We start from the raw sequence: 25,425 nt of genomic DNA on the forward strand, positions 1-25,425 counted from the left end.
TTACTTCACAAATAAATCGACCAATTTTTTATTTACCAAGTAAAAACCTTCTCACAACTATAAGCTAACACACTGCTTCGTACGACTTTAAATCAATTCATAGTTTGAATATGTATTCACATTTGAGGACACAAAATGAAGAAGAAACTTAACTGAAATATCACAGAAAAAACAAAACAATAGCATGCACATGAAATCATATGTCTTGCTTTTGTACTAAATATAAACTAGAAATGTGAGAAAGTGCTCTTGTGAAAAAGTTAATTCAATATTGTTTTACGTTTAAATAATACACAACTATTTATTTCCTAGCATATGCATACTGCTTTTTAGATAATATACAAAACCACATTATTCAGTTCAATTTCAATATAGTGTTAGACATTCAACTACACAAACAGTATGCATGTACAAGATATTAACAAAACATACTGAATGTAGCTAATTAGAATATTAATTAGCTAATTAACATATGCAGATTGTTTTCAAACTTCAGTACAAAAACTATATGCAAGTAGCCATTTGAGCAAACTGAAAGTAGTTATTTTGCACAGACTTCTTCCCACATCGGGTCTGGAGTTCATCACAAAGCATCTGCATACCAAATTGCATCCCAATCCACAAAGTGGTTCTTGAGATGTGGATGGAACATCCGTCTTGTTGTCCTCTGCAAACTGAAATCACAAATCGAGTGTGTCAAAGAAAAATACGGAAGATAAAATTGAACAACTATAAACAAAATGGCAGTTGGATCAATTTGATTGAAACCTGCTTGACACACGACTGCCCTAAATAATTTTAGTAATCCACTTAGATTCTTGTAGATTAGCATCTATTAAGAATCACAGTTCCTTCCGTATTTCCCCAACTTACTTCGGGTGCTGAAGCAAGGTGAAATAAACGGTCGTATTAATGTACACATGTTTAAATTATTTCGTAAAACATGTTCTATTAGGAGAAAATGAACATAATGTTGTAGAACTAAATAAACAACTTTTCCACTAAAGGTCAACTGTCACTCCATATTATTCAAATTCAAGTCTTGTTTTACTTACATAATTATGATTATTTATATTCCCTAAAATAATTGATGCAAGCATCTTTGTTGATTTTTGACTTATAGAAGCCCTTTCTTCAACAACAATACTAGACATAAGTGGCGCACGGTGCTGATGTGCTTTTAAAATGCCACCGATGTGCCTTTAAAATGACAGTGTTAGAGAAAGTATTAGTCAAGTCATTACATAGCTTGATAAATAATAAAAATGGTTGTCCGACTGTCAATGAAACGACCAACATTATGACATGTCTTTATAACAACTCTGAATGAATAAATCAATCAAGGCAGGTTTGAGAAATGGCGAGGGACAGATGAAAATAACCAACATAGCCACCTGCGCAAATCACAAAACAAAATGACATGTACCAGTAACCCGCCATAGGTGATCTCAATATCAAGTTTGAATGAATTTGGTCCAGACATGTCTGCAAAAAACATGATAAAATAATAAACAAAACAAATTAATGTATAAATATGTATGTACACCACTTGTTTTTGTGCCAACTTTAAACACGTTCTGTCCATACATGACTGACAGACACACAGAGAGAGATACAGTTCCCAAAACACAAGCTTCCATATTCTACGGGAACTAATCAGTTTAATTTAGATGTATTTACAGACATTTAAATAGGTTGAATGGATAGAAAGGATAGACACTATACTTCCTTGTTAAATACATCAGAGGTACTCCATAGACCATACTGTAAAAACATGTCTTTTTAGCTAGCATGTTATTTTTTTTTTACCTTATCTGTAATTTCGCTAATTCTAACCTTTTCACCACCAGTTCCCTCTTTTCATCACAAATCCACAAAACAATTCTGTTTATAGTCTGCACTTCCGTCAGAAGATTTGAACAAAAATAGCTGAACTTTTTTGAGTTAAATCTGACAATTGTCTCAAATTTTGGGTTCACTCCCAGAAATATTGAAGAATGTAAGAACAAAGTAGAGACAAATCTGGGCGAGAAAGTCTGGTGGTGAAAAAATTAAAATAAAGTTTATTCTCACAATGAGATTCTTGATTTGTGCATTGAGTTAAATATGCTAAAATGGCATGTAGTTTTTTCAAAGTACGCCCCCATGAAGAAGGCAATGAAAAAAGGTTTACCAGTTATTACTGCACTTGCAGAGTTTATTTCAGGAAGAAGAACATCATATAAATTATACTTCTTGGCAGATAATACAAAATGTTGATAGAATCGTAATTAAAATGTAAACTTTATCTAGTCAAGTCAATTTACATGGAGCTGTCAGGATGAAATTTAAAAGACATACTGTACAATACTTTATTTTCGCTTGGAATTTATTTTTGCTATTTTCGCTGAAGGGATGATTCTGTGAAAATAAAATCCAGCGAATATATTTTTCCCCCTATATTTCACATTAAACTCATCAAAAATCAGGGAAAATAAATTCCAAGCAAAACGTCCAAGCAAAAGCCTTTTCAGCAAAAAGTAATTCCAGCGAATATAAAGTATTCCACAGTAATATTTGAAATCTTAGGCATACTATAACATTTATATGAATTAATGAGGCCAAGAGTATAAGTATTTGTTTAATGTACTTGACACACTGCGTTACATGAAAGCAGCAGTGCATTTAGATACTGTTCACTGAAGTTCATAGGGACTATACCGAATGACTGACCGAATGACTAATGCCACAACACTGAAAGAAAGGTCACAACAATTTAGAACATTTTGACCTGATCCATTTACAGTCACATCTACACCATTGTCCTGTAATGCACATTGTAACATTAGAGACTCATCAAGTGAGAATCAAAGATAAGCATCACAAGTTGATTGCTATCATAAAAGGTCATAAGCTAAAAAGGACACAAAGTTCTTTCTAACTGTCTGAATAGAAAAAAAAAACAATACCGTGCTGTGCTGCCTGATATTTAATGTTAACACATCCTTACATAATGCAAAATAACTATAAAAAAAACACTGTTTGATGTCATTTATGCACCTTCCCATCCCTCACCAGACTCTTGCAGTTTAGACTGCAATAAAAAATACCCACAATATTCTAGCACATACACAAGCAACTTCATGGTTGTTTACTTTACTTTCAATAAAATTTTTTTTAATCAATTACAAATTTATTTTTTCAGTTTCATAATTGGTATATTATGACGCATTTTATTGCAATGTACTTTACACATAATACACAAATATTTCACTTGTGGGAACCCCAATTAAATTCCAACACTTCTCACTCGCCAACAGAACTATAGAATTATCTTCTGTGTACAAAACACACACAAAGTTAATAAATTCCTAAATCATCTAACTTGTAATCAGTTACGCTTAGCCTCCACCAGTTCCGGTACCTCCTCTGTGTCTCTTTGTGTCATCTTCCTTGTCTTCAATCTTTTCAGCTACTTTTTTAATTATTTCTTCTTTTTCTGCTACTGGTGGTTGATGTGGTGTGTGCAGCATTCTTCTAATCTGGCTCACTAGCCCGTCTTTATCCTCAGTTACAATGCTAGCACCTGTAAGTTAAAACAAGCTCATCTAAATGGAAGTCTGCTTTAAATGACAAGCGCCCTCTGTGGTGAAACAAACAAAAACACTCATTCATACGAGGGCGTCCTACAACTGCACGATTCCACATTCATAATTCCATTTGGGGGTTTACTGAGTATCAAATTCTAATTTATTACACTTAATCCAATTTTTGAATAATTTATTATTAAACGGCATTTTATTTTTAAATATATTTTTTATTTGAGTTCCCTACCTCAATTAACTGCCAAAGATTTTTTTCTTAATTTTATCAAGTATGCCTCCACTTTCCTCTACACCGTACGTTCTATCATCTGCAAATACAGAAAATATTAACTTTTAAACAAGCCAAACTTTTAAACTGAATTGTCAGATTCAGGCAAACACATTAGTTAAATTTAGTGCTTGTTTTAACCATTTAACAGTCTGCACATGGACATCCATGATAGTAAAATGCATGCGTATTCTGCACTATTTTATTGCTCTACTAACATTTAAAGCATTTCTGGATAATTCACTCTCTTATCTTCTAATAAATTTATGTTTGCAGCAATTAAAGTAACATCATATTGACATTCAGTCACATGTCCGTAATGTAGTGCATATCACCAGTAACGAGGGCAATACACGGCAGGACACTGCTATAATAAAGACTGCTCTTCAAACAGATCTACAGGAATGTATACTAAAATGCCATTTATTACAGAATCAAACATGTTTGCCAAAGCTGTTATTTATAATATCAGTAGGTTTTGTAGATGCAAATTTGAGCATTTTAGTTTCATGTTTATTTCTCAACGTTTTATTGCTCGTTATATGTTAATTTATGTTTACATAAATAAAATGCAGCCATCTTAATACTAGATTCTTATTTCAGTGCAGAGGAAATAAGATAAACTTGTTGAGGAATACGATCACGCGATATACCACAACAAACCTATATATACCAGACACTTTCCAGGCTATATATCACAGCAAACCTACCGTATTTATCAGGGTATGAGCCCAGGGTCCTGAACATGGAAAATTGCCGAAAATTGACAACACGCAAATGAAAACATGCAACGGAAATAAATGAACAATATGCAACACTAGAAGTAAAACAAATATAATGTATTGCTTATAATGTGACAAATAAACCAGAAATAATAAAAATCGACAGTGAGGAATCATTTGAATTAGGATTTTCCCGCCGACAAACACGCCCAATACGCGTGAACTCAAAATGAATTAAAATGTCAGGGGTTAAACTGCGTAAAATGATTTCCGGTCTCGACAAATTACGAATCAACTGTCATACAAGATCAATAATTATTTCACAAATTTACACAGTAAAAATTATAAAAATTCATAAGTGTTTGAAAAAACTTCTCGGATCTTTATTTGTACGTTCATTGCCATCTTCGTCAAACTCAAAGTCCAAGTCCGCGTCACTGTAGCCGTCGAACAAAATCCCTACAACTTATTCCTGAAGTTCGTCGATATCGTCCCACACAATTTGGACTTTTAATCCACGGATTTCGCAGTCTGTCAGCTTGGCACTTTTCATTCATGTCTAATCATAATAAAGAAACAAGAAAAAAGGGGTGGCTCTGCTGCGATGGCACACGATGCTTTTGTTTACAGTCTAGCAATCATTTTTGACCTTTATGCATCTGCTTTACTGATTGGCTAAGAATGACATCACTACTAGTATTTCATCATAAAGGTCAAATCGTGACATTGCTTTCTTATCAGACTCTACGATTATCAATCACGTTGAAAGTTATCATTCAGCAAGTTCCGGCGGTTGGAATGTCTCACTATATGGATATCGCAGTGGACTTGAAATAGAAAGTTTTTTTTTTTAATCTAACGACAGAAGAATAGTTTTTATGACAGAAATGCAATAGCGGTGATGAAAGATGGTAACAAAGATGGCAGTCTTCGGCGTGACATTGCAAAATTGCTGGCCCCAGTTATGGATTCGCAAGCTGCTACAGAATATTTTATAAAGCCAAAATAACGTGATTTCAACCACTCTCTCAGGTACGGGTTGCTACAATATTGCATTATTGGTTTCATTGTCGACGACGCTAAAGCCGAACGAGTGCGACACTTGCTTAGCATCTCTCCTTATACGATTTGCTTGAAGGCAGAAAGCTGTCACAGCTATTTTGCATTCACCCCTTGTTTTACGCAATTGACAATTTTTATAACTATCACAACAGACTTCAAGAAAGTCAACTGTTAATACAACCACAGTCAACGAATAGAAAATAGTTTTTTAAATATTTTTTGTGTAGAAAAAGACCCCCTGGCCGTGTGCCCGGATATGACCTCAACTTCTTTATTGCGTCAAAAGTGGGGGGTAGGCGTTTGCCCAGGCATGGGCTCTTACCCGGATAAGTACGGTATATTTACTGGACACTTGCAATGCAATACAACACAGTTAAGTTATATATATCCAGGCACTCGTCACTTGATACAACACAGTTATATATACATATATATATACACCGGACACTCTCCACACTTGATACAACACAGCAAACTTACCATCTTGTGTTTTCGAAACCCCATTTACTGTTCCCACTATGCCACCTTCCTCTTCTGCATATGCTAATAGTACAGTTTTCTGTTTTGATGTTAGACTCCTGTGAATCGTGACAATGTGTATAATTAGATATGTTTATACTTGGCACATAAACAATAGAGAATTATCTGTTGTGATACCATTGAATGTACTAACGGAAGGAGCCATGACGCCTCTCAAGTAGCCACTTAAGCTTCTTTACAGGCTTATTTTCTTTTGTTTCAACCAAAGTTGATCCTGATGAGGACATTGTCTAGCTCACCTTTGATGTCGATGATAGTTTGCGATTATTTACACAAGTAACGAATTAGCGGACCATAAAATATATGCGCATTATGAAACTACAGTCACCACACATGCGCACTCGGTTTGCTTAGGTGTGAAAGGTCAAAATACGTATTTCACGACCGGAAATTCAACAGATGAACGTTTGACTTTACAGATTTCACATGTTTTAATTATTAGTTAGCAACTGTATCTAGAACAAAATTTCGAGTGTCTACAACAAAAATTCCAAAGTACTCTTAAAAAATATTATCACAGAGAAAAGTGTCTAGGCATGCCCTTCTTTCGATACTATCTTTTCTGGTGGTGTTCCGCCGATGCCCGGTGGTCGAAAATTTTAATAGTTTCGGGCGTCAAACCCACGCAATGACAATGGTTCCATTGAATAATGCAATGGTTATTGTAACATGCAATCATTGATTAAGTCTCATCACCATTACAAACACAAAAAAATTCATGATAGTTCATCAATTCTTCAATCAATGTTATATCTGCCAATTTTTCAGGTTGCCAAGATCTCTGGAAACAACAGCATTCAAACTACACGCCATTTTCAGTATTGTACATGCGAGGTTCGTCTATCGCTTCTGATGATGCTCCGAATATTACCAAATGCCCGAGATTAGCGAAACCCATTGAACGCAGGTGCTAAGAGCTATCGAGAACCAATTTTTGTTAACAAACATTGACAAACGATCATGGGGCAAAGCTTCCATGGTGATACACAGATCACTTTTCACTCATCTGACTCAGTGCAGAGAGTACTGAGCTCCAAAAATCATGTTTTTAAAGGAGTTTAGTTAAGCACTCCCTTCAAAAAAATACCAAATGTCAATTTTCGACGCTATATACCAGTTAAGGGGGGGGGGGGATATTGTTTTTTTAACAAACGAGTTGCGTCATCTCATAGAACTAACCTTATTGCAGTTAAGAAATACAAATGTTCACAATGCACACATTTTATTACAAAACTATATGCGTATCATTAGGGTTTACGATGTAAAAATGATTACAGTCTGTGGGAAAACATTCAGGTTTGGCGATTCACCAACAGCAGCTGTCTTTGATTTTTTGTCAAAAAATGTAATGTCGCCCATAATACATCCTTTGAATTTTGTGTGAAATTCATTCATTAACCCTTTTCCGGTCAGGGGAGTTTCACGCTATCAGGTTAAGTCGTTGAAAAACGGTCATGATTCAATGCACTCCAGTAGCCAGCATCTGTGCATGCTATACTGCCAGACATTTTTGCAAAAATAGGCCATAGTTAACAGACTGTATCAACCACAGTTTTCACATTTTTTGCAATCTGTTTGCATACACACTTCATTACCACCATGGACAACAATTTCTCGTATAAAAAAAATCACCGTTTTATTTCAATACACATTTTTTACTGTCGTTAAGTAACGATGTTTTGCCCTTTGTACAGTCTCAATAAACACGTGTTAAACATTGAAATAAATATTGCTTAATTGAAAACACATTACAAGCAAGTACAAGGTCACTACATGAATGCAAGTTCGAAGTAAGAAGAAAAAAAACGCGTGAGTATGGGGATATTTGGGACATGTACGGGGGAAAACGTGTTTGACGTACTGGACCCGTTAGCGTACATTTCAAATTGCAACGTATATTCAACGACTTGAACTACATGTGTAACATATTACAACGTACTTTCCGTGACTTAACTGATGTTATATTCAAGCTCTAACGTATATTAACCGACTTGACCGTATGAGTAAGTCCACACTTACAACGTATATTTAACGACTCAAACTGAGACTGAAACGAACGAGAACGTAACTGCAACGACTTGATCGGGGTTACCTTCACACGGCAACGTATATTCACCGACATGACCACATTAACCAACTAAATATTTCAACGTATATTTAACGACTTGAAATAAAACGAACTAGCGAGAACGTAACTGCAGGGACTTGGCGTGTATATATACTCACGCAGAAACGTATTTCCACCGACTAGACCCGATGAACTATCCTGACATTAAAACGTATAAATACCGACTGAGCATGAAACTAAATTAACGATAACGTATTTTCACCAACTCAAACTATTGTACAGTTCGTGACGCTGTAATAAGTCCCAAATTTATTTGTTGTACGCCTTTCTTAGTCGTCCACCCCGGCGGGCTGCTCCCATGCGTCTGCCTGATGTCGAGGGCTGCTCTTCTGTACTTTGCGTTTGTGTTCCCACGGTGCGTTTTCCCCTCAGTGCCATGTTGTGATGAAAAGCAGCGAAACATTCGCCCGCGTGAAGGTGAACTTTACAAATTGGGCATCCTTTTGATGTTTCTGATAATCGGCCACTCGCAGTTTTTCTCCCGTCCTTGCTGCACTGCTTACACGATTTTTGACGCCCGGATAGTCTGCATATTTCGTGCGAATCCATGTTTTCACTACGAATAAATGACGTGTTACTTGGAAGAGAGCCAACTTCTCTTATGGATTTTTGAATTCTACTCGAGTGTCCACCAATCAGTTGTTTACCTGTGCGGATATTGAAGAATTTGTGCGTTACTTTAGTCGTGCGATTCAATGCCTTGAAACATTCATAAGCATTGACCAATGCAACATCTATGAGGTAACAGGCCATGTAGATCCACCAACGATTGTTTTTTCTGCCCGTGTGATAGTATTTTCGCCTTTGGTTAGAACGATCCACGCCACCCATGTGATGTCTGTAACATTGTAACGATACAGGCACGTGTCTCAAGTCATCTACTGCTTCTGCCGACGTAGCCAGTGGGGGATAGACTGTATTTAAAATCAATATTTGCGCGCTGTCATCCTGGTATGCAGTAATATTGATAGTGTCGTCCTGTCTAGTTGCTGCTTTCATTTCACCAATTTTCAATTTCAGCTTCTTGCTTTTCCCTTCAGGAATTAATTGCGGCGGCATGGTTTTCCGATTTCGTCTGCTAAAACTACCGACCATGTACACTTTCTTGTCTTGTAATTCAAGGGCTGTGTTAACTGACGTAAAAAGCGAATCACAGAAAAGAATATGGTTTTTTTCTGTGAAGGGCTGTAGCAACCGGTGTGTTGTCTTCTTGATTGTCCCAGTTTCTTTCTTTCTCCCCTCAATTGTAGTTTTATATTTCACCCCCAAATATGGTTCAAAGTTTGCAATGTAAGACGTTGTCGAGTCGCACACCTGCCATATTTTGAAGCCATCACGGACGGGTTTGTGGGGCAATCTCTGCTTAAACTTGGACCATCCCTTGAATCTAATCATACCCTCATCAATCGAAATTTCCTGTCCCATCTGGTAGTATCGCCGACAATTTTCGAGTACGGGTTTCAGCCACGGGTTGATTTTATACAACGGGTCGGCCTCTGATCGTTGACGGCGACGTTCAATGTCAGGATCCCGCCGTGGGTCATTTACTGGATCAGCTAAATGAAAATAACGCATTAGCATTTGAAATCTGGCCCGAGTCATTACTGATGCAATTCCCATGTTCTGCAGAAAGGGGTCACTCGACCAATAATCGTCGATTGCTGATTTGTGATCAACACCCATACATATCATCACACCAAAGAATGCTTGCATTTCAATGAAATTTGTATTACGCCAGCGGGCATTTAATTTTTTTGCAATGCATTTTTGATGATATTTGGCGTATTTATTAGTCTCGGTAGAAGCCAGTTCTATCAGTTCTGGTGGGATAAATTTGTAGAAATATTCCACCTCACGAGCATATGAAGGCAGTTCGAAAGTTGGTCCAGGTTCGGGTTCAAAAACTGGAATAGTAAATATATCGCCGTCTTCCTCCGTGGCCATTCTCCATTCACCAGTGCCGGAGGCAACATAATCGAATGTAGCACCAATTTCTGTGTCGGATTCAATTTCAATGTCGCTATTGAGTACAGGTGGGTAACGTTGCTCTAAAAAATCGTCATTCTCAGCACGATCTTCATCGATTTCTGAATCTGTATCGTCGTCAGTTGCAACTATGAAATCATCTGGTATTTTGTGTCGTAGCTCACCCGTTTTTTCGTCCAATACAAGTTCATCATCACGCGTGTCCATTGGCGATGCGTGTGCATACACAACACGTTTTTTAATAGTTTGTTTTTCGGGGAAACTCGCAAGTGTTGATTGTTCTGTACCGCGTACATTTTCTTGTACCATTTCTTTGGTGACATCGACGTTTTGTTGCGTACTCGCTGGGTCGATATGTTCAGGCCCCTGCTTTTCTGCGTTGGCAGTTGTGGCGGATGTCGACGGTTCCGAATCGCAAACATTGTCTTGCAAAAATTGTATCACATCTTCGACGGCACGTTGTATTTCAGCGTGACCAACTTCCGTTTCTTCGGCATCTGCTTTGTCGGCAGCTGGCGATTCAACCACTTTACGGTTCGTCTTCGATTTACGTTTGCCTCCTGGTTTGCCCCTGCAGTCCTTCAAACGGTTTTCTTCTGTAATCGCATGTTCATTGACAGAGGAGACAGTCTCCGACTTGCGTTTGTTCTTATTCTTTTTACGCCTTTTCTTGAGTGGACTATTATCACTGGTGTCCGTGGTACGCTCGGCTGGTAACTCACCGACGTCAAATGTTTCCTTTGCTTTGGATTTCTTTCTTTTTCCACGCTTTGCTGGTGAAAAATCTGTCGTGTCAATGTCAAACTTATCACTCCCCGTGCCACTGCACGATTGACGCGTTTTCTTCAGTTTCCTTCTTGCCTTCATAAAACACTTTCTATCTGTATAGGACGGCATATTAACGTATGTGTCGGAAAGGAGGCACACAGCGAGTCTGGGCTTTATCTCACTTTCTTCGGCCATATTTATACTGAACGACCAGATGTCCACAAGACTGCATCTCCCCACAATTTGAATATTTATTGTTATGTAAATAAATATGTTATTTTTTTGAACACAGATTGGTTACAATTTGCATACACATAAATTGCATATGCTAGCTCAGACGGTGAAATCACGTGGACTTTAATATTTCCCACCAGCTGTCCCGGTCATTTTACGTTGGTGATTGCCGACATTCCAAGCTCAGCTGTTGGAATCCGTTATGCTATTCATTCTAAGTGCCGGGACTATTTGCCAAGCTGGTCAAAATACGTTACTACCGTTATAACCGTGAATCGTGTCGTTCAAATACGGTTGTAATGCTGCAGTTTGCAATGTGGTCAAGGCGGTTTTTTTACGTCGTCGCAAACGTCGCGTTGTGACGGTAAAATAGTGAAATGAGCAGACAAGAGTATAGAATTACATTCTTTATTACTTGGTTAATTTATTTGACTTGGCGTAATCGAAAAAAAATTCTCTCCCTCCATAATTTCGCAAGTGTAAAATATCAGGTTCCGTACAACGTATTATAAACGCTTGACCGTCTGAGCAACCTAAATAACAGGCCGTTTTTCAACGACTTAACCAGTTAGCTAGCTGGAGTGGGAAATTCTAGCATACCCATATTGACGGCGGTTTTTCACCGACTTGACCGGAAAAGGGTTAATGTTCACTTATGTTATGAAATGTTGGTGAAAAAACTGATCGTAAAATACATACCTGGGTACTCTGATTTTAATATGTACATAATGGTCACCGTATCCATGGCTACTCATTCTAGCAATGCCTTTCCCATCCAATCGTATCCTTGTATGTGATTGTGTACCTGGTGGAATCTGAATCAATAAAAGACAATATATAAATAAGGACAGTATGTGCACTCTAGACATAAGATAACTACCGACATGTTACTAGGAATTTTTCATCTAAATCTTGGCTGCCCAAATCATTTTACTATATTATTATTCACAAAGTTATTAGACATGGAAATTAATCATGAAACAGAGATATGCTGGGATTTTATCAGAAAAATGATTATTAAAAAAAAAAAATAGCAAAAAACAAAAACAAGAAACATTTATAGTATTTGGATGAAACGTTGTATGCACATATTTCATGACAATTGTTTAACTCTCATTAACTAAATCAGGAAAAACATTTTCATACTCACAGCAAGATTGATATTTTCATAAATTCCTTTGATTTTTATACTTCCGCCAAGCGACGCTTGAGTAAAGCTTATTTCTACATCAGAATGGACGTCAGAACCCTCTCTTCGGAACGAATTACTTCGAGCAACTCTAAACGTGACAAAGATTTCTTCAGTACCGACTTGCATTCTGACAGTTTGCCCGTCTTCAACACCTAAATAAATGTATTAAAGTTCATTGTAAAAAAAATTCAAAATGCAAGTATATTTTCATTGTTTAATTTTTTCACAACCACGAAAAAAAAAGTATTATTCATGAATTCATACACAAGAATATTTTTTTTGATAATAACTTTTGTTATTATTGTGAAAAAATAATGTAATCGAACCACAATTAATTTTTTTTTATGGAGATAGTATTTTATATTATCCCAATAATTAATTAAGGCTATATAATAATAGAATCTATTTTGAATATTTATTTAATTAATGTTTTGGTTATTTAAAGTATGAGTATATACAGAAATCTGATAATTAAAGATCATTTTAAACTGATAACAGCAACAGTTATTTTACACTTTATTTTCATTAATAATTAATAATAATGTATCTTGTCCAAAACTAACATTGTGATCATATAAATTAGAAATGAACACAAAAATGTACCAGAAATATATGGTGATATATCAGTTTATGACTATATTGACCACACTGAAACTAATTTGAATCCCAAAGTCTAATTACGTGCAAGTAAACAAAGCCTTTCACCTAATATGCATACCGTATTTCCAATATAATCACATATCAGCCAAAAAATTGGTAGACCATGCACTGATAGTATACATAATACAACAATTCTTGTTGCATTAAAAACAGAAAGCACAATTTTTAAAACTTGCCACTGAGGGCGCTGTCCAAACAAGAAACCTGTCAAAAGAAAGATTTTTTGAAACTCAACACCGAGGGCCCTGTCCATTCATATCAACTTTTCATGGAGGCTTTCAGCAGGCAATGCGTTAACAGAATAAATGAAACAAAATACAAAACACAATAACACTTACCAGCAGGCACTGGTACAGTGACTGTTTTATTCAGCAACACTTCACCTTTGCCTTGACATACAATACAAGGAGTACCCACTAATACTTTATGTCCACGACATCTACGACACGTCGATCTCATCACAAACGGGCCAGTGTTGATAGTTTCCTGAAACAAACATAGTACAACTATCAAAGCCTTTCTTGTCTAGATATGTACTTCATAAGAAGTAGTTTGTACATCTATTGACTGAGAGAGAATGTTTGATGCAGAAGGAAATTTTGGTCAAAGACATAACTTACAGGTAAATTAACTAAATTTGAGTTAAAATGTGCCTTTCAATAAAATAAAATAATTTTATTTATCAATTAAGATTGTAAGGAAGCTTATTTGTAAGCTTCCTGCTTAAATCAAACCTAAAATAATTTAAAGCAACATTGTGACCCCACAATGCAACAAATACGGAACCTTATTATTAGCAAAATAAAACAAATGAGTGAACTTACCATACCAGTTCCACCACAATGATGACATGGCACAGGTCGTGTACCGGGTTCTGCTTTCTTTCCTTTACAACGTGCGCATGTGTCTTGTACTTGTACGGTAATGTTTCTATTCACACCTCGGCATGCCTCACTGAAGGTCAAATCTAAAACAACCTGGACAAGAAAACAACATTTACCATACATTTGTTAACCCTTTTCCGGTCAGGGGAGTTTCACGCTATCAGGTTAAGTCGTTGAAAAACGGTCATGATTCAATGCACTCCAGTAGCCAGCATCTAAGCATGCTATCCTGCCAGACATTTTTGCAAAAATAGGCCATAGTTAACAGACTGTATCGACCACAGTTTTCACATTTTTTGCAATCTGTTTGCATACACACTTCATTACCACCATGGACAACAATTTCTCGTATAAAAAAAATCACCGTTTTATTTCAATACACATTTTTTACTGTCGTTAAGTAACGATGTTTTGCCCTTTGTACAGTCTCAATAAACACGTGTTAAACATTGAAATAAATATTGCTTAATTGAAAACACATTACAAGCAAGTACAAGGTCACTACATGAATGCAAGTTCGAAGTAAGAAGAAAAAAAACGCGTGAGTATGGGGATATTTGGGACATGTACGGGGGAAAACGTGTTTGACGTACTCGACCCGTTAGCGTACATTTCAAATTGCAACGTATATTCAACGACTTGAACTACATGTGTAACATATTACAACGTACTTTCCACGACTTAACTGACGTTATATTCAAGCTCTAACGTATATTAACCGACTTGACCGTATGAGTAAGTCCACACTTACAACGTATATTTAACGACTCAAACTGAGACTGAAACGAACGAGAACGTAACTGCAACGACTTGGTCGGGGTTACCTTCACACGGCAACGTATATTCACCGACATGACCACATTAACCAACTAAATATGTCAACGTATATTTAACGACTTGAAATAAAACGAACTAGCGAGAACGTAACTGCAGGGACTTGGCGTGTATATATACTCACGCAGAAACGTATTTCCACCGACTAGACCCGATGAACTATCCTGACATTAAAACGTATAAATACCGACTGAGCATGAAACTAAATTAACGATAACGTATTTTCACCAACTCAAACTATTGTACAGTTCGTGACGCTGTAATAAGTCCCAAATTTATTTGTTGTACGCCTTTCTTAGTCGTCCACCCCGGCGGGCTGCTCCCATGCGTCTGCCTGATGTCGAGGGCTGCTCTTCCGTACTTCGTGTTTGTGTTCCCACAGTGCGTTTTCCCCTCAGTGCCATGTTGTGATGAAAAGCAGCGAAACATTCGCCCGCGTGAAGGTGAACTTTACAAATTGGACATCCTTTTGATGTTTCTGATAATCGGCCACTCGCAGTTTTTCTCCCGTCCTTGCTGCACTGCTTACACGATTTTTGACGCCCGGATAGTCTGCATATTTCGTGCGAATCCATGTTTTCACTACGAATAAATGACGTGTTACTTGGAAGAGAGCCAACTTCTCTTATGGATTTTTGAATTCTACTCGAGTGTCCACCAATCAGTTGTTTACCTGTGCGGATATTGAAGAATTTGTGCGTTACTTTAGTCGTGCGATTCAATGCCTTGAAACATCCATAAGCATTGACCAATGCAATATCTATGAGGTAACAGGCCATGTAGATCCACCAACGATTGTTTTTTCTGCCCGTGTGATAGTATTTTCGCCTTTGGTTAGAACGATCCACGCCACCCATGTGATGTCTGTAACATTGTAACGATACAGGCACGTGTCTCTCGTCATCTACTGCTTCTGCCGACGTAGCAAGTGGGGGATAGACTGTATTTAAAATCAATATTTGCGCGCTGTCATCCTGGTATGCAGTAATATTGATAGTGTCGTCCGGTCTAGTTGCTGCTTTCATTTCACCAATTTTCAATTTCAGCTTCTTGCTTTTCCCTTCAGGAATTAATTGCGGCGGCATGGTTTTCCGATTTCGTCTGCTAAAACTACCGACCATGTACACTTTCTTGTCTTGTAATTCAAGGGCTGTGTTAACTGACGTAAAAAGCGAATCACAGAAAAGAATATGGTTTTTTTCTGTGAAGGGCTGTAGCAACCGGTGTGTTGTCTTCTTGATTGTCCCAGTTTCTTTCTTTCTCCCCTCAATTGTAGTTTTATATTTCACCCCTAAATATGGTTCAAAGTTTGCAATGTAAGACGTTGTCGAGTCGCACACCTGCCATATTTTGAAGCCATCACGGTCGGGTTTGTGGGGCAATCTCTGCTTAAACTTGGACCGTCCCTTGAATCTAATCATACCCTCATCAATCGAAATTTCCTGTCCCATCTGGTAGTATCGCCGACAATTTTCGAGTACGGGTTTCAGCCACGGGTTGATTTTATACAACGGGTCGGCCTCTGATCGTTGACGGCGACGTTCAATGTCAGGATCCCGCCGTGGGTCATTTACTGGATCAGCTAAATGGAAATAACGCATTAGCATTTGAAATCTGGCCCGAGTCATTACTGATGCAATTCCCATGTTCTGCAGAAAGGGGTCACTCGACCAATAATCGTCGATTGCTGATTTGTGATCAACACCCATACATATCATCACACCAAAAAATGCTTGCATTTCACTGAAATTTGTATTACGCCAGCGGGCATTTAATTTTTTTGCAATGCATTTTTGATGATATTTGGCGTATTTATTAGTCTCGGTAGAAGCCAGTTCTATCAGTTCTGGTGGGATAAATTTGTAGAAATATTCCACCTCACGAGCATATGAAGGCAGTTCGAAAGTTGGTCCAGGTTCGGGTTCAAAAACTGGAATAGTAAATATATCGCCGTCTTCCTCCGTGGCCATTCTCCATTCACCAGTGCCGGAGGCAACATAATCGAATGTAGCACCAATTTCTGTGTCGGATTCAATTTCAATGTCGCTATCGAGTACAGGTGGGTAACGTTGCTCTAAAAAATCGTCATTCTCAGCACGATCTTCATCGATTTCTGAATCTGTATCGTCGTCAGTTGCAACTACGAAGTCATCTGGTATTTTGTGTCGTAGCTCACCCGTTTTTTCGTCCAATACAAGTTCATCATCACGCGTGTCCATTGGCGATGCGTGTGCATACACAACACGTTTTTTAATAGTTTGTTTTTCGGGGAAACTCGCAAGTGTTGATTCTTCTGTACCGCATACATTTTCTTGTACCATTTCTTTGGTGACATCGACGTTTTGTTGCGTACTCGCTGGGTCGATATGTTCAGGCCCCTGCTTTTCTGCGTTGGCAGTTGTGGCGGATGTCGACGGTTCCGAATCGCAAACATTGTCTTGCAAAAATTGTATCACATCTTCGACGGCACGTTGTATTTCAGCGTGACCAACTTCCGTTTCTTCGGCATCTGCTTTGTCGGCAGCTGGCGATTCAACCACTTTACGGTTCGTCTTCGATTTACGTTTGCCTCCTGGTTTGCCCCTGCAGTCCTTCAAACGGTTTTCTTCTGTAATCGCATGTTCATTGACAGAGGAGACAGTCTCCGACTTGCGTTTGTTCTTATTCTTTTTACGCCTTTTCTTGAGTGGACTATTATCACTGGTGTCCGTGGTACGCTCGGCTGGTAACTCACCGACGTCAAATGTTTCCTTTGCTTTTGATTTCTTTCTTTTTCCACGCTTTGCTGGTGAAAAATCTGTCGTGTCAATGTCAAACTTATCACTCCCCGTGCCACTGCACGATTGACGCGTTTTCTTCAGTTTCCTTCTTGCCTTCATAAAACACTTTCTATCTGTATAGGACGGCATATTAACGTATGTGTCGAAAAGGAGGCACACAGCGAGTCTGGGCTTTATCTCACTTTCTTCGGCCATATTTATACTGAACGACCAGATGTCCACAAGACTGCATCTCCCCACAATTTGAATATTTATTGTTATGTAAATAAATATGTTATTTTTTCGAACACGGATTGGTTACAATTTGCATACACATAAAATTGCATATGCTAGCTCAGACGGTGAAATCACGTGGACTTTAATATTTCCCACCAGCTGTCCCGGTCATTTTACGTTGGTGATTGCCGACATTCCAAGCTCAGCCGTTGGAATCCGTTATGCTATTCATTCTAAGTGCCGGGACTATTTGCCAAGCTGGTCAAAATACGTTACTACCGTTATAACCGTGAATCGTGTCGTTCAAATACGGTTGTAATGCTGCAGTTTGCAATGTGGTCAAGGCGGTTTTTTTACGTCGTCGCAAACGTCGCGTTGTGACGGTAAAATAGTGAAATGAGCAGACAAGAGTATAGAATTACATTCTTTATTACTTGGTTAATTTATTTGACTTGGCGTAATCGAAAACAAATTCTCTCCCTCCATAATTTCGCAAGTGTAAAATATCAGGTTCCGTACAACGTATTATAAACGCTTGACCGTCTGAGCAACCTAAATAACAGGCCGTTTTTCAACGACTTAACCAGTTAGCTAGCTGGAGTGGGAAATTCTAGCATACCCATATTGACGGCGGTTTTTCACCGACTTGACCGGAAAAGGGTTAATCAACTGAAAGTAAGTGAATGAAAGAAAAACAGACATACATGTAAAGTATATTTGTTCCATTAGTAATATATGCTTCACATAAATAAATATTCATATTTTAATGATCCAGCAGAAAATATGAGGTTACACGTAAATACCGCATGTATAGAGAAGGCAGTATTGGTCATGTATCGACCAGCGCATAGCAGATGCTGATGTGACCCAGTACTGCTCAAGTACAGACTTTGCGGTATTCTTAATATTATACATCTATTTCCAGCTTGTAGTAATAATTTAACGAGAGAAAGGCCGAAATGGCAATAATGAATTCAGTGACAGGATTCTATTTTAGTCACACACTATACTGCTTCTACATTGAATGTAACCAACGAGAAGTGTTTGAAAGAGATGTCAATAACCTTGAATGTGTCAATGTTGGTGATGTAGTTTATCCCCCATCTGGGGGAAATTCATGCAATTGCTGACACAGCTTTATCCAGAACAACAATTTAATTGTTTTAGGCGTTACATGTATAATACAGTGTTCTCCCCACATAGAACAAAGCATGGCGGTACCGCCATGCTTGGCGACCCGGCCGCCACGCTTGGGCTCGGACCGCCATGCTTACAACTTCACCGCCATGCTAATAGGATGCATTGTTTACATCCTTTTGACCCACTCACACGTAGCACTGCATAAATTATCACCGTCTACGCCCAGCTAAAACGTACAATCACCGCTAGCACAGCACAGAAACGGAAGCGTGTAGAAACACGGAAACGGCGTGAGACTGGTTTTGATGAATCGTGAAAAAAGACATTTCTCTGGTTAAGGTCAATTGTTCAGGTAAGATTTCGTAATTTTAGAAATAAAATGCCAGTGTGTGTATGTTTTGCCGATCGTAAGAACACCGAACATGGTAGGCCTACACCGATTTCAATCAACATCTTAGACACGAGGCTGGTATAGACACGACATGAAAAAAAAAACATCACTCGTTACTGTCAACTTTTTTTAGATTATTTATGGATATCTTCATAGATTAATGGGTACGCGTATGTTATAATTTGTCCAAGCAAAAAAAAAAATCGAATTTTGTAATCTTCCGGTCACATGTTGACCTGTGTAGGTATTTCCAAGATGGCGGTCTGTCAACGTCTTGCGAACGACAGCTGCTATCATCACGCGCTATGATCGATGGAATCCCGATTTGTATACATAATTCTTTCGTTACGTTTTAATTTTAATTGAATAGTGACCTCGTGTTTTTTTTCCTCGAAATTCTCGAGTCTCCTTGTTGTTGACCTGACAAAACCAACATGTAAACAACATGTTTTGCAGACGAAATACTATCCATACGACACTGGGTTCCTGATCGTGGCACAATTCAATCGTTATGTTTACATTTATTTGAACCTCAATCCTCATTGTTTTTTTTAATTATTTTTCATTTTTTCCCACTAGGAATGTTGTGCAGTTAATGCTCAAAGCACGTCTATGACGAGTTTAACTACAGTAAGGCAGCCAATGTTTGGAGCACAACAAAGTCAGAAGGATTAATTTAGACTAAGTTTTATGGAACAGTTCACATTAAATGACGATTTTGTCAAATTATGGTATATTATGTAAAGTATTATGTAATTTAAATAAAGTCTCTCATACATTTTAATACTGTCTTGTATGTTTGTTTTTGTGAGAGTGAATCCTGAAAAATATGCAAATTAGTATGCAAATTAGCATGCAAATTAGACCGCCATGCTTGCCTCTGAGCCTGGGGAGAACACTGTAATAACATTATATAATATTATATCGGCTATGTGTGATATAATCCTTGGAATGAGCTGACATGATTTTGACAGTAACTATATAAATATTGAAAACTCACATCAGTGGTTCTTCTGAAACTACTGCGAAACATGTCCTCATTGAAGAAATCGCTTTTCAGCCCAGCGTCTCCAAATATCTTCCTAAATAGTTCCTCTGGATCAATATGTGCACTGTATTGACCAAAGCCAGCAAACGGACCGGCTCCTCCACCTCCTTGGGCTCCAGCAGCGTAGCCAGTGGCACCGAGCGTGTCATACTCTCTACGTCTCTGCTCATCCCCTAAGACCTGAAAATATTTAAAACAAATGACTTCTAAATTAAAAGTGACTTTAATTCAGTCTATGAAGCCATCTTTGTTGCAAGGTGTGGTGTTGGACATTGGATTTTCAGAAGTGGATATTAATATTGTGCGAGTAATACCCAAAGCTATCTGGTTGACAACCCAGCAAGTTTTTCGATTTGTTACATAATTGACAATAGTAATAAAAAAAACTACTTAAGAGAATTGACATCACTTACTTCATATGCTTCAGCAACTTCTGTAAATTTCTGAGAAGCAGTTTTATCTCCTTTGTTTTTATCGGGATGAAACTTTTTGGCAAGCTGCAATGTGAATAATAAAATTAGTAATTAATAATGGCAATATGCGGAACAGAAAAAAAAAACAGTTTATTTTTCAAAGAATGAGTAAAACAAATCCCAGTGTAATAAAATTGAATGATCCAACAATAAAGGCTCTGTACATGGTGGAAAAAGTTACGAAAAAGTTTCATTTTAGAAAATCACAATGAACATCTTTTTGCTAGAAATGTTTACAGATACTTTGTATATTTTTTCATTCTTAAATAATAATAGCTCAATTCTCACCTGAAAATAAGCTTTTTTGATTTCTTTTTGGGTTGCATTGTTACTCACTCCCAAAATTTTGTAGAAGTCTTTAGCTTGTAATGAGGAAGTTGTATTTATGAATCTTGTAGCCATGGATACATGACTGGAAGGGAGGTCTATGTAAGAATGACAAATGATGCATTAGACAGACACTTAATATGATCATACTATGGTAGAACACACTGTCAGGTATATTTCTACTAGCTTTCATCTGAGATTAAGTAGAAATCAAAGAAAGCTTAGAAAGAACTCCAGTGTGCTGAGAGTATTGGAGACATTATATTAAAAATTAACTAGCTTTTAGATGTGGAAGGGGAAACGTCATATCGGAAAGTTTCAATTTTAACGGTGTATCTATTGCCATTGAAATATTTTTGGAGTAATTTTAGTGTATTTGTTGTCAGCTGGTGCTGCTGGGAAGTTTTCACAAAGAAAAATATATTTGAGAAAGATTTCATGTTGTACTGCTGCACGAATGTGCGCGGCTCAAGAAATATATGCAAGAGGGCGCCAATCGGGAGTATCAGGGCACTGCGCCCCCGTTCCACGGTTTAGAAAAACCCTGATTGTCTTGGAGTATTTATGTACTAAGTTTCATTGAAATGTGATGATTAGTACGCAAGATATCAGTGGAAAAGCCAAAAATTTACTAATCATTATGCAAATTAGATGATGAATATGCACAGATTTTTATTCAAAACTAATTAGGTATGTACCTACATAGTCCCAGAGCTTCTATGTACCAAGTTTCATCAAAATCCAATAAGTAGTTCTTTAGATATCAGTAGAACAGTCATGGAACATCCAAAAATTAGCTAATTATCATGCAAATTAGGTAATTAATATGCACGGTTTCAACCAAAGCCTAATCAAATCTGCGCATTAGCCCAGAGCATCTATGCACCAAGTTTCATCAAAAATCAACATATGGTTCCTGAGATATCAGTGAAACAGACACACACACACATACACTAACTGCAAAGACTCCCATCGTGTGCTTCGTACGCGAGGGTCAAAAAACATGTGTTCTAATATTATTTCAATCCATGACATTGGATCAGCCAAAGTTGTAAAACACTGCCAAGTGAAATCCACACAAGTTGTGAAATACTATCTAGTGATGGAACCAGAGGACAGTAACCACTTACAGCTCTTAGTGAAGTTCAGTGGTCAAATAATGAAATCATAATATACAGTACCGAAAAAACTTTCACCACTTTTAAATAATTAGTTTTGATAAACATTTCCAATTCTATTTCATCCAGGATTGTTATGTCATTATAACATAGTTTTGTTCCACTGTAGCCATGTGTGTACACTAACAGGTTATTACTATTCTCTTCACAGGGAGTGGAAATATAAATTTTGATGCATTTTTGGACTAAAAATGGCTAGCATTCCACCATCTTGAATCGGATCATGAAACAAATGCATGAGCATACAAATGTATATCTGATATAATGTGTGACGTATGTGTGAAGACTGAACATAATCAGCCAAAGACTAACAAAAACTACAAAATTTTAAAATATAATTCACATGAAACAGTGATTAGAAAAGCTGCCTATAGTGAAGAGTCTAGCATATCACAACCAGACCAAACAGACCAGACTCAAAATAACAAACATACAAATTATTGCATGACCAAATCACAGCAGCTGAATACACCAAATTTAACAAACAATGGAGATTGCTTTTACATAATTACACTAAGATCACACAGTCTGCAAATAAAACATGGCAGACATAATATACCCAAAATGGAAATAGAAATGGAAAACAGACCGTGCCAGACAAGATAGAAGATGTAATTCATCTAATTACAAATTATAGAAATGAGAGAAAATGTATGTAACAACTTATAGAGGCCTGGAACATTTTAAAGACGTCAACAATCAAACCAACTCAGAGTTTCTAGGACACTGAACCCTAATTCTAACGCTCCACCCCGAATGCAATTGTATATGCCAATCTAGCCCTGCGTACAGTGCTGTGTGTACGGGGACGCGTTCGGTTGATAGATGTCCCCACCACAGCCCTGCATACCTCCATAGACAAAGTCCGGGAGCGCACCGTAATTGGTGCGCAAGTTAAAAATAAGTAGTTTCCCAGCCGAAATCGGTTGAAATGACGATAGTTATCCGTAACAACCATTATAAAGTTATCTGAAACTGAAATGTCTTTAAAAAACGACTAGTAAAGACTGACAAATTGTAAACGCGTAGGTACCGGAGGAATTATCCACCAAACGCCGCCATTTTTAATTTCATTCACGCGAGAGAATGCATTTGTTTTTAGGGCAAAGTAGCCGATTTCATCCACAATTGGACTCCGAACTGGGAGTTCTGGATATATCTGGTAATCGATCATCATTTTTGGTACCTGGGCATATTATTTCATTAAAAAAGTTATATTTTTCAAAGTCCCGGACTTTGTCTATGGAAGTTCGCAGGGCTGTGGTGGGGACATCTATCAACCTAGCCCTGCGTACAGTGCTGTGTGTAAGGGGACGCGTTTGGTTGATAGATGTCCCCACCACAGCCCTGCGTACCTCCATAGACAAAGTCCGGGAGCGCACCGTAATTGGTACGCAAGTTAAAAATAACTTTTAATAAGTAGTTTCCCAGCCGAAATCGGTTGAAATGGCGATAGTTATCCGTAACAAGCATTACAAAGTTATCTGAAACTGAAATGTCTTTAAATAACAACTAGTAAAGACGAACAAATTGTAAACCGGAGGATTATCCACCAAACGCCGCCATTTTTAATTTCATTCACGCGAGAGAATGCGTTTGTTTTTAGGGCAAAGTAGCCGATTTCATCCACAACTGGACTCCGAACTGGGAGCTCTAGATATATCTGGTAATCGATCATCATTTTTGGTACCTGGGCATGTTATTTCATTAAAAAAGTTATATTTTTCAAAGTCCCGGACTTTGTCTATGGAGGTACGCAGGGCTGTGGTGGGGACATCTATCAACCAAACGCGTCGCCTTACACACAGCACTGTAAGCAGGGCTACTATCAACCGAACGCGTCCCCGTACACACAACACTGTACGCAGGGCTAATGCCAATCGAGCTAGCCACAGTATATAGGGCAAATACGATTAAAATTGAGGAGGAGCAATGGAGGAGCGGGATTAGTTTTAGAATTATCGGTGAAGGGGGCTAAAGAGTTTCTCATATATTCATTGTTCATATATATTTATTACAAGATAAATATGGAAAATGGACGCAACAAAGAAATTCATTCGTGCATAGTCATTATATCAGGGTCGTCTTTAAAGAGACCTGGTATCATGTTTAACCACACCAGGATTATTCAACTTGGCAGTATTTATATCGATTCACTGATACTAATAGTCACAATACTAATCGCAAACACTCCATAATACAAAATATAACTCGGCATATAATACAACACGAAGATCAATGCGCTGCTGAGACTCGGCGTGAACATGGAAAGTTTACTGTGATTGCAAGCCTTCCTAGAGGACGGTGTCGAATAACATCATTATTACCTTTCAGTTTCAGTTGACATAGCAATTTACCACGATGTTGTATGGGCTTGACAGTTGAGATATTACGAGATGGGACGACTGCTAACGATCTGGATTCCACATTTGCAAAAGTTTCGGCAACGTTCTGGCATTTTCTGAGGGAATTCTGAGGTCTCAGTATGCGCAAAATCCTCGTGGAAGCCATGATGGGTCACAGTGATTGCGCAGACGCAGCCTGAAGTACCCCTAACAATCTGATCATTTTTGAGTGCATCAATACTGTGGGAACAAATATTGTAAAATATTACTCTGTCATGAGAAAATTTATTAATTTATTTTGAAATGAATATGAATATCTTTGAAATGGAAGCAAGAAGTTTGTACAACTAATTGAAAAAACAAGCAAACAGTTTTTCTAAAATCACGAAGAATATTGATTATTTTAGCAAGGCTGTGGGGTCTTATTGTATATATAAAAAAAAAAAAGTCCACACGTGACGTTAACTTCAGATTCCAAACCCAGATTCGGACTCAGATTCAAAAATGTACCCTGCCTCAGATTTAGAAACCTGCCTCAGATCTGCAAAGAAATTGTCCAATTGATGAGATAATAGTAGTATGACCAAAGATGCTAAAATACTTGTCTAAGTCATATTCTATAAGAAGACTTATAGCATTGGATTCAATAAGATCGAAATAAGATA

The 25,425-nt window shown here is 37.7% G+C and overlaps 1 protein-coding gene across 2 annotated transcripts; it reads right to left on the reverse strand.

Annotated features, from left to right (window-relative positions):
- LOC100372294 (dnaJ homolog subfamily A member 3, mitochondrial-like) lies at positions 1–24,956 on the reverse strand. Of its 2 annotated transcripts, XM_085497699.1 has the most exons (11): positions 24,743–24,956; positions 21,199–21,335; positions 20,851–20,934; positions 20,390–20,617; positions 13,969–14,121; positions 13,483–13,630; positions 12,443–12,636; positions 11,992–12,107; positions 6,117–6,214; positions 3,814–3,892; positions 3,343–3,565 (listed from the first exon to the last, which is right to left on the reverse strand). In XM_085497699.1, exons 1-10 carry the CDS (start codon positions 24,924–24,926, stop codon positions 3,819–3,821), a joined length of 1,416 nt encoding a protein of 471 aa, XP_085353825.1. In that variant the 5' UTR covers positions 24,927–24,956; the 3' UTR covers positions 3,343–3,565; positions 3,814–3,818. The 2 variants fall into 2 exon arrangements, with proteins under 2 accessions (XP_085353824.1, XP_085353825.1); XM_085497698.1 differs by lacking the exon at positions 3,814–3,892 and having other exon boundaries at positions 1–3,565; positions 24,743–24,953.
- Positions 24,957–25,425: the final 469 nt, after the last annotated feature.

This window comes from Saccoglossus kowalevskii, chromosome 4 (assembly GCF_978046115.1).
Source record: "Saccoglossus kowalevskii chromosome 4, keSacKowa6.1, whole genome shotgun sequence".
NCBI classification, from domain to species: Eukaryota; Metazoa; Hemichordata; class Enteropneusta; family Harrimaniidae; genus Saccoglossus; species Saccoglossus kowalevskii.

Coding starts and splice junctions, on each gene's coding strand:
- LOC100372294 (XM_085497698.1), bottom strand. CDS start 24,926: ATGGCTTCCACGAGGATTTTGCGCATACTGAGACCTCAGAATTCCCTC. Junction 20,618..20,850: donor AAGTTGCTGAAGCATATGAA/GTAAGTGATGTC, acceptor AAATATTTTCAG/GTCTTAGGGGATGAGCAGAG. Junction 12,637..13,482: donor CACTGTACCAGTGCCTGCTG/GTAAGTGTTATT, acceptor ACATTTATTTAG/GTGTTGAAGACGGGCAAACT.